This window comes from Nerophis ophidion, linkage group LG19 (genome assembly GCF_033978795.1).
Source record: "Nerophis ophidion isolate RoL-2023_Sa linkage group LG19, RoL_Noph_v1.0, whole genome shotgun sequence".
NCBI lineage: Eukaryota > Metazoa > Chordata > Actinopteri > Syngnathiformes > Syngnathidae > Nerophis > Nerophis ophidion.
Genome location: NC_084629.1, coordinates 36,903,636 through 36,919,999, shown reverse-complemented (window position 1 = coordinate 36,919,999; position 16,364 = coordinate 36,903,636). Strand labels below are relative to the sequence as shown.

Here is a 16,364-nt window from a genome sequence, read left to right as displayed (position 1 = left end):
TAAGACAAGAACACAACATTTTGTTGTTAAGACAATAACACAAAATTGTGTTGTTAAGACAATAACACTCAATTGTGTTGTTAAGACAATAACACACAATTGTGTTGTTAAGACAATAACACACAATTTTGTTGTTAAGACGATAACACATAATTGTGTTGTTAAGACAATAACACTCAACTGTGTTGTTAAGACAATAACACACAAATGTGTTGTTAAGACAATAACACACAATGGTGTTGTTAAGACAATAATACAAAATTGTGTTGTTAGACAATAACACCCAATTGTGTTGTTAAGACAATAACACAACATTGTGTTGTTAAGACAATAACACACAATTGTCTCATGAGAAAATTAGCTGCACCATTTTATAAGCCGCAGAGTCCAAAGCGTAGGAAAAAAAGTTTGAGTCTTGAATTGACGCGAATAATTTTTAGTCGACGTTTTGAGTATTTTGACGTTCACTAAAATATAATTTGCATCGTTATTTTGCACACTTGTGTTGTTTAGATAATAACACACAATTGTGTTGTCAAGACAATAACACACAATTGTATATTAAAGACAATAACTCAGAATTGTGTTATTGAAACAATAACACACACAATTGCCTTATGAGAAAATTAGCTGCACTGTTTTATAAGCCGCAGAGTTCAAAGCACAGGAAAAAAAAACATATTTCTAGTTTAGAATTAAGGCAAGTAATTTTTAGTCCACGTTTTAAGTCTTTTGACGTTCACTAAAAAAAAAATGTGCATCCTTATTTTGCTTGCTCTGACTTTTCAGTCGGGTTCCCGCAGATTGCGAGATTTCGTACGAGTTTTGCCCCGGCAACCTGACGCCGGCACATTAGCACGTGCAAACCGTTTTTTTTTTTGCACCCGCTGTCCGAGGCGGTCCCTGCTGAAGCTTTTAATCCGGGTCCAGAGATGCGGCCGGCTCGGGTTTCCCAGGCGCTCCTCGCCTTAATCCTGGATTTAGGGACGGGAGGACAGGAAATAAGAGCGGCAGCGTGGGATTGGTGGGTGGGGCCGGGGGGGCGGGGTTTAAATACCTGCAGGAGCCCAGGATGCTGAGACTCACCTGAGGGAGCCGAGATGTCGCTGCAAGTCCGCTGGGATAAAAGTGGAGTCCTGTTTTGAAGGAGAGGACGGGAGGAAAGATCCAGTGACCGAGAACCTGGAGAACCTGGAGAACCTGGAGGACTTGGAGAACCTGGAAGGTTCCGTTCAGGCCGCCCGATGTCTTCTCAGACCTTCTGTGGCGACTCCTTCTCGCCCCTGGCGGCCGACCTGTCTCTGCCCGTCTTCATGCACCACACTCCATGCCCGGCCAGCGACGGCCTGGCCAGCACCTCCCACGGACACAGCATGGTGTCTGCAGGTGAGCACACCTGACTGCCGAGTCCTGCTGTGTGTAATTGTCACCACAATAACAACACAATTGTGTTGTTAAGACAAGAACAACAATTGTCTTATGAGAAAGTTAGCTGCACCATTTTATAAGCCGCAGAGATCAAAGTGTAGGAAAAAAGTATATTATAGTTTGGAATTGACGCGAGTCATTTTTAGTCCACGTTTTGAGTCTTTTGACGTTTACTTAAATATGATTTGCATCGTTATTTTGCACAATTGTGTTGCTAAGACGATAAAACACAATAGTGTGATTCAAATAGTAACACACAATTGTGTTGTTAAGACAGTAACACACAATTGTGTTGTTAAGAAAATAACACACAAGTGTGTTGTTAATCCAATAATACCCGATTGTGTTGTTAAGATAATAACACAAAATAGTGTTGTTAAGACAATAACACAATTGTCTTGTTAAGACAATAACACACAAGTGTGTTGTTAATCCAATAATACCCAATTGTGTTGTTAAGACAATAACACAAAAATGTGTTGTTAAGACAATAACAAACAATTGTGTTGTTAAGACAATAACAAACAATTGTGTTGTTAAGACAATAATAAACAATTGTGTTGTTAAGACAATAACACACAAATGTGTTGTTAATCCAATACTACCCAATTGTGTTGTTAAGACAATAACACAGTTGTGTTGTTAAGACAGTAATTTACAAGTGTGTTGTTAAGGCAGTAACACACAAGTGTGTTGTTAATCCAATACTACCCAATTGTGTTGTTAAGACAATAACACAACATTGTGTTGTTAATCCAATACTACCCAATTGTGTGGTTAAGACAATAACACAATTGTGTTGTTAAGACAATAACACAAAATTGTGTTGTTAAAACAATAACACAATTGTGTTGTTAAGACAATAACAAACAATTGTGTTGTTAAAACAGTTATATACAAGTGTGTTGTTAAGACAATAACACACAAGTGTGTTGTTAATCCAATACTACCCAATTGTGTTGTTAAGACAATAACACAACATTGTGTTGTTAATCCAATACTACCCAATTGTGTGGTTAAGACAATAACACAATTGTGTTGTTAAGACAATAACACAAAATTGTGTTGTTAAAACAATAACACAATTGTGTTGTTAAGACAATAACACACAAGTGTGTTGTTAATCCAATACTACCCAATTGTGTGGTTAAGACAATAACACAATTTTGTTGTTGAGACAATAACACCCAATTGTTTGGTTAAGACAATAACACAATTGTGTTGTTAAGACAATAACACAAAATTGTGTTGTTAAGACAATAACACAATTGTGTTGTTAAGACAATAACACACAAGTGTGTTGTTAATCCAATACTACACAATTGTGTTGTTAAGACAATAACACAAAATTGTGTTGTTAAGACAATAACACAATTGTGTTGTTAAGACAATAATTTACAAGTGTGTTTTAAGGCAGGAACACACAATTGTGTTGTTAAGACAATAAAACGCAATTGTGTTATTAAGACAATAATACACAATTGTGTTTTTAAGACAATAACACAATTGTGTTGTTAAGACAGTAATTTACAAGTGTGTTTTAAGGCAGTAACACACAAGTGTGTTGTTAAGACAATAAAACACAATTGTGTTATTAAGAAAATAATACACAATTGTGTTTTTAAGTCAATAACACAATTGTGTTGTTAAGACAGTAATTTACAAGTGTGTTTTAAGGCAGGAACACACAATTGTGTTGTTAAGACAATAAAACACAATTGTGTTATTAAGACAATAATACACAATTGTGTTTTTAAGACAATAACACAATTGTGTTGTTAAGACAGTCATTTACAAGTGTGTTTAAGGCAGGAACACACAATTGTGTTGTTAAGACAATAAAACACAATTGTGTTATTAAGACAATAATACACAATTGTGTTGTTAAGACAGTAATTTACAAGTGTGTCTTGAGGCAGAAACACACAATTGTGTTGTTAAGAAAATAAAACAAAATTGTGTTATTAAGACAATAATACACAATTGTGTTTTTAAGACTATAACACACAATTATGTTTTAAGACAGTTATATACAAGTGTGTTGTTAAGGCAGGAACACACAATTGTGTTGTTAAGACAATACAACACGATTGTGTTTTTAAGACAATAACACAATTGTGTTGTTAAGACAGTAATTTACAAGTGTGTTTTAAGGCAGGAACACACAATTGTGTTGTTAAGACAATAACACAAAATTGTGTTGTTAAGACAATAACACAATTGTGCTGTTAAGAAAATAACACACAAGTGTGTTGTTAATCCAATAATACCCAATTGTGTTGTTAAGACAATAACACAAAATTGTGTTGTTAAGACAATAACAAACAATTGTGTTGTTAAGACAATAACACACAAGTGTGTTGTTAATCCAATAATACCCAATTGTGTTGTTAAGACAATAACACAATTGTGTTGTTAAGACAATAACAAACAAGTGTGTTGTTAAGACAGTTGTATACAAGTGTGTTGTTAAGACAATAACACACAAGTGTGTTGTTAATCCAATAAAACCCAATTGTGTTGTTAAGACAATAACACAATTGTGTTGTTAAGACAATAACAAACGATTGTGTTGTTAAGACAATAACACACAAGTGTGTTGTTAAGACAATAACACAAAATTGTGTTGTTAAGACAATAACAAACAATTGTGTTGTTAAGACAGTTATATACAAGTGTGTTGTTAAGACAATAACACAAAAGTGTGTTGTTAATCCAATAACACCCAATTGTGTTGTTAAGACTATAACACAATTGTGTTGTTAAGACAATAACAAACAATTGTGTTGTTAAGACAATAACACACAAGTGTGTTGTTAAGACAATAACACAAAATTGTGTTGTTAAGACAATAACAAACAATTGTGTTGTTAAGACAGTTATATACAAGTGTGTTGTTAAGACAATAACACACAAGTGTGTTGTTAATCCAATAATACCCAATTGTGTTGTTAAGACAATAACACAAAATTGTGTTGTTAAGACAGTTATATACAAGTGTGTTGTCAAGACAATAACACACAAGTGTGTTGTTAATCCAATAATACCCAATTGTGTTGTTAAGACAATAACACAAAATTGTGTTGTTAAGACAATAACACAATTGTGTTGTTAAGACAATAACAAACAATTGTGTTGTTAAGACAGTTACATACAAGTGTGTTGTTAAGACAATAACACACAAGTGTGTTGTTTATCCAATAATACCCAATTGTGTGGTTAAGACAATAACACAATTGTGTTGTTAAGACAATAACAAACAATTGTGTTGTTAAGACAGTTATATACAAGTGTGTGGTTAAGACAATAACACAAAATTGTGTTGTTAAGACAATAACACAATTGTGTTGTTAAGACAATAACACACAAGTGTGTTGTTAATCCAATACTACCCAATTGTGTTGTTAAGACAATAACACAAAATTCTGTTGTTAAGACAATAACATAATTGTGTTGTTAAGACAGTAATTTACAAGTGTGTTTTAAGGCAGTAACACACAAGTGTGTTGTTAAGACAATAAAACACAATTGTGTTATTAAGACAATAATACACAATTGTGTTTTTAAGACAATAACACAATTGGGTTCTTAAGACAGTAATTTACAAGTGTGTTTTAAGGCAGGAACACACAATTGTGTTGTTAAGAAAATAAAACAAAATAGTGTTATTAAAACAATAATACACAATTGTGTTTTTAAGACAATAACACACAATTATGTTTTAAAACAGTTATATACAAGTGTGTTTTAAGACAAGAACAACAATTGTCTCATGAGAAAGTTAGCTGCACCATTTTATAAGCCGCAGAGATCAAAGTGTAGGAAAAAAGTATATTATAGTTTGGAATTGACGCGAGTCATTTTTAGTCCACGTTTTGAGTCTTATGACGTTTACTTAAATATGATTTGCATCGTTATTTTGCACAATTGTGTTGTTAAGACGATAACACACAATTGTGTTGTTAAGACAATAACACAAAATTGTGTTGTTAAGACAATAAAACACCATTGTGTTGTTAAGACAGTAATTTACAAGTGTGTTTTAAGGCAGTAACACCCGATTGTGTTGTTAAGGCAGAAACACACAATTGTGTTGTTAAGACAATAAAACAGAATTGTGTTATTAGGACAATAATACACTATTGTGTTTTTAAGACAATAACACAATTTTAAGACAGTAAAATTCATGTGTGTTTTAAGGCAGGAACACACAATTGTGTTGTTAAGACAATGAAACACAATTGTGTTATTAAGACAATAACACCAAATTGTGTGAATAAGACAATGCAACACACTTGTGTTATTAAAACAACAACACACTATTGTGTTGTTAAGAATGTTGTATACACGTGTGTTGTTAAGACAATAACACACAAATGTGTGTTAAAACAATAACACCAAATTGTGTGAATAAGACAATACAACACACTTGTGTTATTAAAACAATAACACACATTTGTGTTGTTAACACAGTTATATACAAGTGTGTTGTTAAGACAATAATACACAATTGTGTTTTTAAGACAATAACACACAATTATTTTTCAAGACAGTTATATACAAGTGTGTTTTAAGGCAGGAACACACAAGTGTGTTGTTAAGACAATACAACACAATTGTGTTTTCAAGACAATAACACAATTGTGTTGTTAAGACAGTAATTTACAAGTGTGTTTTAAGGCAGAAACACACAATTGTGTTGTAAGGAAAATAAAACAAAATTGTGTTATTAAGACAATAATACACAATTGTGTTTTTAAGACAATAACACACAATTATGTTTTAAGACAGTTATATACAAGTGTGTTTTAAGGCAGGAACACACAATTGTGTTGTTCAGACAATACAACACGATTGTGCTTTTAAGACAATAACACACAACTGTGTTGTTAAGGCAGTAAAACGCAAGTGTGTTGTTAATGGAGTAACACACAATTGGGTTGTTAAGACAATAACACACAATTGTGTTGTTAAGACAAGAACAACAATTGTCTTATGAGAAAGTTAGCTGCACCATTTTATGAGCCGCAGAGACCAAAGTGTAGGAAAAAAGTATATTATAGTTTGGAATTGACGCGAGTCATTTTTAGTCCACGTTTTGAGTCTTTTGATGTTTACTGAAATATGATTTGCATCGTTATTTTGCACAATTGTGTTGCTAAGACGATAACACACAATTGTGTGATTCAAATAGTAACACAGAATTGTGTTGTTAAGACAGTAACACACAATTTTGTGTTATTAAGACAATAAAACATAAATCCATCCATCTATTTTCTACCGCTTGTCCCTTTTGGGGTCGCTGGAGCCTATCTCAACTGCATTCGGGCGGAAGGGGGTGCACACCCTGGACAAGTCGCCACCTCATCGCAGGGCAAAGACAATAACACAGAATTGTGTAATTGAAAGAGTAACACACAATTATGTTAATAAGACAATAAAACACAAATGTGTTATTAAGACAATCACACACAAATGTGTGTTAAGACAATAACACACATTTGTGTTATTATGACAATAACACCAAATTGTGTGAATAAGACAATAAAACACACTTGTGTTATTAAAACAACAACACACAATTGTGTTGTTAAGACAGTTGTATACAAGTGTGTTGTTAAGACAATAACACACAAGTGTGTTGTTAATCAAATAATACCCAATTGTGTTGTTAAGACAATAACACACAATTGTGTTGTTAAGACAATAACACAATTGTGTTGTTAAGACAGTAATTTATAACTGTTTTAAGGCAGTAACACACAATTGTGTTGTTAAGACAATAAAACACAATTGTGTAATCAGGACAATAATACATAATTGTGTTTTTAAGACAATAACACAAAATTATGTTATTAAGACAGTTATACACAAGCGTGTTTTAAGGCAGGAACACACAATTGTGTTGTTAAGACAATACAACAAAATTGTGTTTTTAAGACAATAACACAATTGTGTTGTTAAGACAGTAATTTACAAGTGTGTTTTAAGGCAGGAACACACAATTGTGTTGTTAAGACAATACAACACGATTGTGCTTTTAAGACAATAACACACAAGTGTGTTGTTAGGACAATAACACACAATTGGGTAGTTAAGACAATAACACACAATCGTGTTGTTAAGACAATAACGCACAATTGTATCATCAGAAAATTAGCTGCACCGTTTTATAAGCCGCACAGTTCAAAGCGAGTCATTTTTTGTCGACTTTTTGAGTCTTCTGACGTTCACATAAATTTGCATCGTTATTTTGCACAATTGTGTTGTTAAGACAATAACACACAATTGTGTTGTTAAGAAAATAACACACAATTGTGTTGTTAAGAAAATAACACACAATTGTGTTGTTAAGAAAATAACACCCAATTGTGTTGTTAAGACAGGAACACAAATGTGTTGTTAAGACAATAACACACAATTGTGTTTTTAAGAAATTGACACACAATTGTGTTACTAAGACAATGACACCCAAATGTGTTTTTAACACAATAACACACAGTTGTGTTATTAAGACAGTAACACACAAATGCGTTGTTAAGACACTATAGCACACAATCGTGTTGTTAAGACAATAACACATAGTTGTGTTATTAAGACAGTAACACACAATCGTGTTGTTAAGACAATAACACACAGTTGTGTTATTAAGACAGTAACACACCAATTCGTTGTTGAGACAATAACACCCAATTGTGTTAGGACAGTAACACAAAAATGTGTTGTTAGGACAATAACACACGGTTGTGTTATTAAGACAGTAACACACAAATGTGTAGTCAAGACAATAACACACGATTGTGTTGTTAAGACATTAATACACAATTGTGTTGTTAAGACGGTAAAATACAATTGTGTTGTTAAGACAATGACACATACTTGTGTTGTTCAGACAAAAACAAACAATTGTGTTGTTGAAAAAATAACACACAATTGTGTTGTTAAGAAGGTAATATACAAGTGTGTTGTTAAGACAGTAACACACAAATGTGTTTTTAACACAATAACACACAGTTGTGTTGTTGAGACAATTACAAACAAGTGTGTTGCTAAGACAATAACACACTATTGTGTTGTTAAGACAATAACACATAGTTGTGTTATTAAGAAAGTAACAAACAATCGTGTTGTTAAGACAATAACACACAGTTGTGTTATTAAGACAGTAACACACAGTTGTGTTATTAAGACAGTAACACACAAATGCGTTGTTAAGACAATATAACACACAATTGTGTTGTTAAGACAATAACACACAGTTGTTTTATTAAGACAGTAACACACCAATTCGTTGTTATGACAATAACACCCAATTGTGTTAAGACAGTAACACAAAAATGTGTTGTTAAGACAATAACACACGGTTGTGTTATTAAGACAGTAACACACAAATGTGTAGTCTAGACAATAACACACAATTGTGTTGTTAAGACATTAATACACAATTGTGTTCTTAAGACGGTAAAATACAATTGTGTTGTTAAGACAATGACACATACTTGTGTTGTTCAGACAAAAACAAACAATTGTGTTGTTAAGACAATAACACACAATTGTGTTGTTAAGAAGGTAATATACAAGTGTGTTGTTAAGACAGTAACACACAAGTCTGGTAAGACAATAAAACACATTTGTGTTGTTGAGACAATTACAAACAAGTGTGTTGTTTAGACAATAACACACTATTGTGTTGTTAAGACAATAACACATAGTTGTGTTATTAAGAAAGTAACACACAATCGTGTTGTTAAGACAATAACACACGGTTGTGTTATTAAGACAGTAACACACAAATGCGTTGTTAAGACACTATAACACACAATTGTGTTGTTAAGACAATAACACACAGTTGTGTTATTAAGACAGTAACACACCAATTCGTTGTTAAGACAATAGCACCCAATTGTGTTAAGACAGTAACACAAAAATGTGTTGTTAAGACAATAACACACGGTTGTGTTATTAAGACAGTAACACGCAAATGTGTAGTCAAGACAATAACACACAATTGTGTTGTTAAGACATTAATACACAATTGTGTTGTTAAGACTGTAAAATACAATTGTGTTGTTAAGACAACACATACTTGTGTTGTTCAGACAAAAACAAACAATCGTGTTGTTGAAAAAATAACACACAATTGTGTTGTTAAGAAGGTAATATACAAGTGTGTTGTTAAGACAGTAACACACAAGTTTGGTAAGACAATAACACACATTTGTGTTGTTGAGACAATTACAAACAAGTGTGTTGTTAAGACAATAACACACAATTGTGTTGTTAAGACAGTAACACACAAGTGTGTTGTTAAGACAATAACACAACTTTGTGTTTTTAAAACAATAACACACACTTGTGTTGTTAAGACAATAGTATACACGTGTGTTGTTAAGGCAGTAACACACAAGTGTGTTGTTCAGACGATAACACACAATTGTGTGTTTAAAGGAGTAAGGTCCCAAAGAACTTAATTGAGCTGAGTCGTGATGCATTGTGGGATATGTTGTTTATTGGACAAGACGCACGCCGCACGCTTTTAGCGAAGATCATTAGTGATGACAATGTGTGTGTGTGTGTGTGTGTGTGTGTGTGTGTGTGTGTGTGTGTGTGTGTGTGTGGGTGTGTGTGTGTGTGTGTGTGTCCTGCAGTGTCTTCTGGGCTTTCTCTCAGTCAGTCTGCCAAACGTCCTCAGATGCAACTGGCCTCCTCGTCCTTGGCAAACAGTCTTGGCTCCGCCCCCCCCAGCCTGCACTACCCCGTCACGCCCTGTCACTACGGCAACCAGCAGACCGCCTACGGTATCATGGCAGGTACCGTATCGCACCCACACCCTGGCCTTGTCACTTCATACTTGTAGTATACTCAGTGTACTGTCACTTCATACTTGTAGTATACTCAGTGTACTGTCCCTTCATACTTGTAGTATACTCAGTGTACTGTCACTTCATACTTGTAGTATACTCAGTGTACTGTCCCTTCATACTTGTAGTATACTCAGTGTACTGTCACTTCATACTTGTAGTATACTCAGTGTACTGTCCCTTCATACTTGTAGTATACTCAGTGTACTGTCACTTCATACTTGTAGTATACTCAGTGTACTGTCACTTCATACTTGTAGTATACTCAGTGCACTGTCACTTTATACTTGTAGTATACTCAGTATACTGTCACTTCATACTTGTAGTATACTCAATGTACTGTCACTTCATACTTGCAGTATACTCAATGTACTGTCACTTCATACTTGCAGTATACTCAGTGTACTGTCACTTCATACTTGTAGTATACTCAGTGTACTGTCACTTCATACTTGTAGTATACTCAGTGTACTTTCACTTCATACTTGTAGTATACTCAGTGTACTGTCACTTCATACTTGTAGTATACTCAGTGTACTGTCCCTTCATACTTGTAGAATACTCAGTGTACTGTCACTTCATACTTGTAGTATACTCAGTGTACTGTCACTTCAGACTTGTAGTATACTCAGTGTACTGTCACTTCATACTTGTAGTATACTCAGTGTACTCTCACTTCATACTTGTAGTATACTCAGTGTACTGTCACTTCATACTTGTAGTATACTCAGTGTACTGTCACTTCATACTTGTAGTATACTCAATGTACTGTCACTTCATACTTGTAGTATACTCAGTGTACTCTCACTTCATACTTGTAGTATTCTCAGTGTACTTTCACTTCATACTTGTAGTATACTCAGTGTACTGTCACTTCATACTTGTAGTATACTCAGTGTACTGTCACTTCATACTTGTAGTATACTCAGTGTACTCTCACTTCATACTTGTAGTATACTCAGTGTACTCTCACTTCATACTTGTAGTATACTCAGTGTACTCTCACTTCATACTTGTAGTATACTCAGTGTTCTGTCACTTCATACTTGTAGTATACTCAGTCTGTCACCTCACACTTGTAGTATACTCAGTGTACTGTCACTTCATACTTGTAGTATACTCAGTGTACTGTCACTTCATACTTGTAGTATACTCAGTCTGTCACCTCATACTTGTAGTATACTCAGTGTACTGTCACTTCATACTTGTAGTATACTCAGTGTACTCTCACTTCATAATTGTAGTATACTCAGTGTACTGTCACTTCATACTTGTAGTATACTCAGTGTACTCTCACTTCATACTTGTAGTATACTCAGTGTACTGTCACTTCATACTTGTAGTATACTCAGTGTACTGTCACCTCACACTTGTAGTATACTCAGTGTACTCTCACTTCATACTTGTAGTATACTCAGTGTACTCTCACTTCATACTTGTAGTATACTCAGTGTACTGTCACTTCATACTTGTAGTATACTCAGTGTACTGTCACCTCATACTTGTAGTATACTCAGTGTACTCTCACTTCATACTTGTAGTATACTCAGCGTATTGTCACTTCTTACTTGAAGTATACTAAAATATTTTAAGTGTTAAAGGGTTATAATATTACAATTCAATCCATTTTTTAAAAAGGCTATCTAAATTATTATTTTTTTGTAAATATAAGTAAATTCATTAAAAATATGTGATTATTGTGATCAAACAATTATAGTTTTTTTGTTTAAAAAAAGTTATATTTATCTTTTTTTTTAAATAGAAATAAGAACAAAATAATTAAATTCAAAACATGTCATTAGTGTGATAATTGATTTATGTAAATATTGTTTTTTAAGGCAATTTTGTGACATTTTCTACATCTTTATGCATGAAACAAAAATTTATTTAAAAACATAATATCGTGTTATTATAATTGTGCAATTAAATACATTTAAAATGTTATTTAATTATCATTATTTGTTTTTAATTTATAAATATATGAAATTACATTACATGAAAATATACTTTTCAAAAAGGTGTTGTCTATCATTGTTCGTTATAAATTAATACATACAATAAAGTTTGATTATTAAAATATTTTAAGTGTAAAATGGTTAGAATTTAAAAAAAGGCTTTAAGTAGTTCTCTTGATATAATTACTTTATCGGAATTAAATGCTTGCATGTGTTAATAAATATGGTAATTAGTTACTTAGATTAAAAAGATGTTGAAGTAGAAGATTCTCCGATGCGGATATTGAACCGAAATCCTGGAATTTTTTTTTTGACTTCAATGGGGAGTTTCCCAAAATGTGGGAATTTCGGGCAGCAAACTTGAATGTTCTGAATGAGTTGAAATGGTTGCTGTTGGAATTTTCAAATTGGTCGAGAAATGTTGAAGTAGTAACATGTTGAATTGAGAAATGGAATTACTGGAATTTCGGGGAAATCGGGAATTTTTCCAGTTCAAAAAACAACTTTGTTTTTTGTCCTGTTTAGGAGGAATGTTTTGATGGTGGAACAGTTGAAGTGGGTTGAAAAATGTGGAAGGAGTAGTCGAAAACCACAAATTCTGGAAAATCATGGAATTTTTTTTTTTTTACCTGAAAAAAGGATAGTTTGAATTTCCAGGGTGAGTGGAAAGTGTTGAAAGGTGGAATGGTTTGGATCGGTTGAAAAACGTGGAAATGGTGGAAGTTTGAAAAATGGCCAATTCATTTTGAATGGGAAAAAATGTCCTGGAAAACCTGGAGTTCTGGGAAATCTGGGAATTTTTTTGAATTTTTCAAGGGAAAGCCCACCATTCCCAAATAGGCTGAACAGCTTGAAGTTGGAACGCTTTGAATCGGGTGAAAAATGTGGGAGTTGTGGAAGTTGAAGAATGTCCCGTTCATTTTAATGGGAATTTCCCCAGAATGTGGAACTTTCGAAAAAACCTTGAATTTTTTAAAAAATGGTAACAAACTTGAATGTTCTGAATGAGTTGAAATGGTTGCTGTTGGAATTTTTCAAATCGGTCGAAAAATGTTGGAGTAGCGACATGTTGAATTGAGAAATGGTGTTATGGAATTCCTGGAGTTTTGGGAAAATCGGGAATTGTTCCAGTTCAAAAAACTTTTATTTTTTTGTCCTGTTTAAGAGGAATTTTTTGACGGTAGAATGGTTAAAGTGGGTTGAAACATGTGGAAGCAGTAGTCGACAGAAAAAAGGGTTTTGGAAAAACAGGAATTCTGGAAAATCCTGGATTTTTTTTTTAATCTAAAAAAATGACAGTTTCAATTTCCAGGGTGAGGGGAAAGTGGTGAAGGTGGAATGGTTTGGTTCGGTTGAAAAATGTGGAAATGGTGGAAGTTTGAAAAGTGGCCAATTCATTTTGAATAGTGAAACATTTCCTGGAAAACCTGGAGTTCTGGGAAATCTGGGAATTTTTGGAATTTTTCAGGGGAAAGCCTGCCATTCCCAAATAGGCTGAACAGTTTGAATGCTTTGAATGGGTGAGAAATGTGAGAGTTGTGGAAGTTTGAAGAATGTACTATTAATTTCAATGGGAATTTCCCCGTAATGTGGAATATTCGGGAAAAGCTGGAATTTTTAAAAAATAGTAACAAACTTGAATGTTCTGAATGAGTTGAAATGGTCGCTTTTGGAATTTTTCAAATCGGTCGAAAAATGTTGGAGTAGTGACATGTTGAATTGAGAAATGGTGTTATGGAATTCCTGGAATTTTGGGAAAACCGGGATCTTGTCCAGTTAAAAAAAAAAAAATTGTCCTATATAAGAGGAATTTTTTGACAGTAGAATGGTTGAAGTGGGTTGAAACATGTGGAAGCAGTAGTCGACAGAAAAAGGGGTTTTGGAAAACCTGGAATTCTGGAAAATTCTGGAATTTTTTTCTACTCGAAAAATGGATAGTTTGAATTTTCAGGGTGAGTGAAATATGTTGAAGGTGGAATGGTTTGGATCGGTTGAAAAACGTGGAAATGTTGGAAGTTTGAAAAATGGCCAATTCATTTTGAATGGGAAAAGATGTCATAGAAAACCTGAAATTCTGAGAAGTCTGGGAATTTTTGGAATTTTTCAAGGAAAAGCCCGCCATTCTCGAACAGGCTGAACAGTTTGAAGTTGGAATGCTTTGAATCGGGTGAAAAATGTGTGAGTTGTGGAAATTTAAGAATGTCCCGTTCATTTCAATGGGAAATTTCCCAAAATGTGGGAATTTCGGGAAAAGCTAGAAATTTTGGAAAAACTGGCAACAAACTTGAATGTTCCGAATGAGTTGAAATGGTTGCTGTTGGAATTTTCGGTCGAGAAATGTTGAAGTAGTGACATGTTGAATTGAGAAATGGAATTACGGGAATTTTTCCAGTTCAAAAAACAGCTTTGTTTTTTGTCCTGTTTAGGAGGAATGTTTTGATGGTGGAACAGTTGAAATGGGTTGAAAAATGTGGAAGGAGTAGTCGACAAAAAAAAGGGTTTTGGAATACCACAAATTCTGGAAAATCATGGATTTTTTTTTTTTTACCTGAAAAAATGATAGTTTGAATTTCCAGGGTGAGTGGAAAGTGTTGAAAGGTGGAATGGTTTGGATCGGTTGAAAAACGTGGAAATGGTGGAAGTTTGAAAAATGGCCAATTCATTTTGAATGGGAAAAAATGTCCTGGAAAACCTCGAGTTCTGGGAAATCTGGGAATGTTTTGAATTTTTCAAGGGAAAGCCCGCCATTCCCAAATAGGCTGAACAGTTTGAAGTTGGAATGCTTTGAATCGGGTGAAAAATGTGGGAGTTGTGGAAGTTTGAAGAATGTCCCGTTCATTTCAATGGGAATTTCCCAAAATGTGGGAATTTCGGAAAAACCTTGAATTTTTTGAAAAAATGGAAACAAACTTGAATGTTCTGAATGAGTTGCTGTTGGAATTTTTCAAATCGGTCGAGAAATGTTGAAGTAGTAACATTTTTAATTGAGAAATGGTATTACGCAATTCCTGGATTTTAGGGAAAACCGGGAAATTTTTCCCATTCAAAAAACAACTTTGTTTTTTTTTTGTCCTGATTAAATGAATCTTTTGAAAAATGTGGAAGGTGTAGTCACCAGAAAAAAGAGTGGAAATAGCGCTTTGGAAAATTAGGAATCCTGGAAAATCCTGGATTGTTCTGAACTTTAAAAAAATGATAGTATAAATTTCCAGGATGAGTGGAATATGTTTAAAGTGGAATGGTTTGGATCGGTTGAAAAACTTGAAAATGGTGGAAGTTGGAAAAAAAAAAGGCTCATTCATTTTTGAATAGGAAAAAATGTCCCGGAAAACCTGGAGTTCTGGGAAATCTGGGAATTTTGGGAAATTTTCAAGGGAAAGCCCGCCATTCCCAAATAGGTTGAAAAGTTTGAAGTTGGAACGCTTTGAATCGGGTGAAAAATGTGGAAGTTTGAAGAATGTCCCATGGACTTCAACGGGGAATTTCCCAAAATGTGGGAATTTTGGGGAAAGAGGGATTTTTTTTTTTTAATGCAACACACTTGAATGTTCTGAATGAGTTGAAATGGTTGCTGTTGGAATTTTTAAATCGGTTGAGAAATGTTGTAGTAGAAATATGTTGGATTGAGAAATGGAATTCCTGGAATTTCGGGAAAATCGGGAATTTTTCCGGTTCAAAAACAACTCAGTTTTTTGACTTGATTGAATGTTTTGACGATGAAGTGTGTTGAAAAATGTGGAAGCAGTAGTCGACAGAAAAAAGTGTTTTGTCCTGGAATTTTTATAACTTGAAGAAATGATAAGTTTGAATTTCCAGGGTGAGTGGAAAATGTGGAATGGTTTGGATCGGTTGAAAAACATCTTAATGGAAGTTTGAAAAATGGCCAAATCATTTTGAATGGGAAAAAAAATGTCCCGGAAAATTTGCAGTTCTGGGAAATCTGGGAATTTTTTGAGTTTTTCAATGGAAATCCCGCCATTTCCGAATAGGCTGAAGAGTTTGAAGTTGGAACGCTTTGAATCGGGTGAAAATGTGGAAGTTTGAAGAATGTCCCATGGATTTCAATGGGGAATTTCCCTAAAATGTGGTAATTTGGGGAAAAGCTGGATTTTTTTCCCCC

The 16,364-nt window shown here is 33.9% G+C and overlaps 1 protein-coding gene across 1 annotated transcript in view; it reads left to right on the top strand.

The window, feature by feature from the left end:
* The first annotated feature begins 1,095 nt into the window (after positions 1-1,095).
* pou1f1 (POU class 1 homeobox 1) overlaps positions 1,096-16,364 on the top strand; it is a 38,379-nt gene continuing 23,110 nt past the window's right edge. Inside the window, exons 1-2 of the mRNA XM_061879917.1 lie at positions 1,096-1,386; positions 10,077-10,238. Of these exons, the coding sequence (XP_061735901.1) occupies positions 1,245-1,386; positions 10,077-10,238 (304 nt within the window). The 5' untranslated portion in view covers positions 1,096-1,244. The remainder of the gene's footprint in view (positions 1,387-10,076; positions 10,239-16,364) is intronic.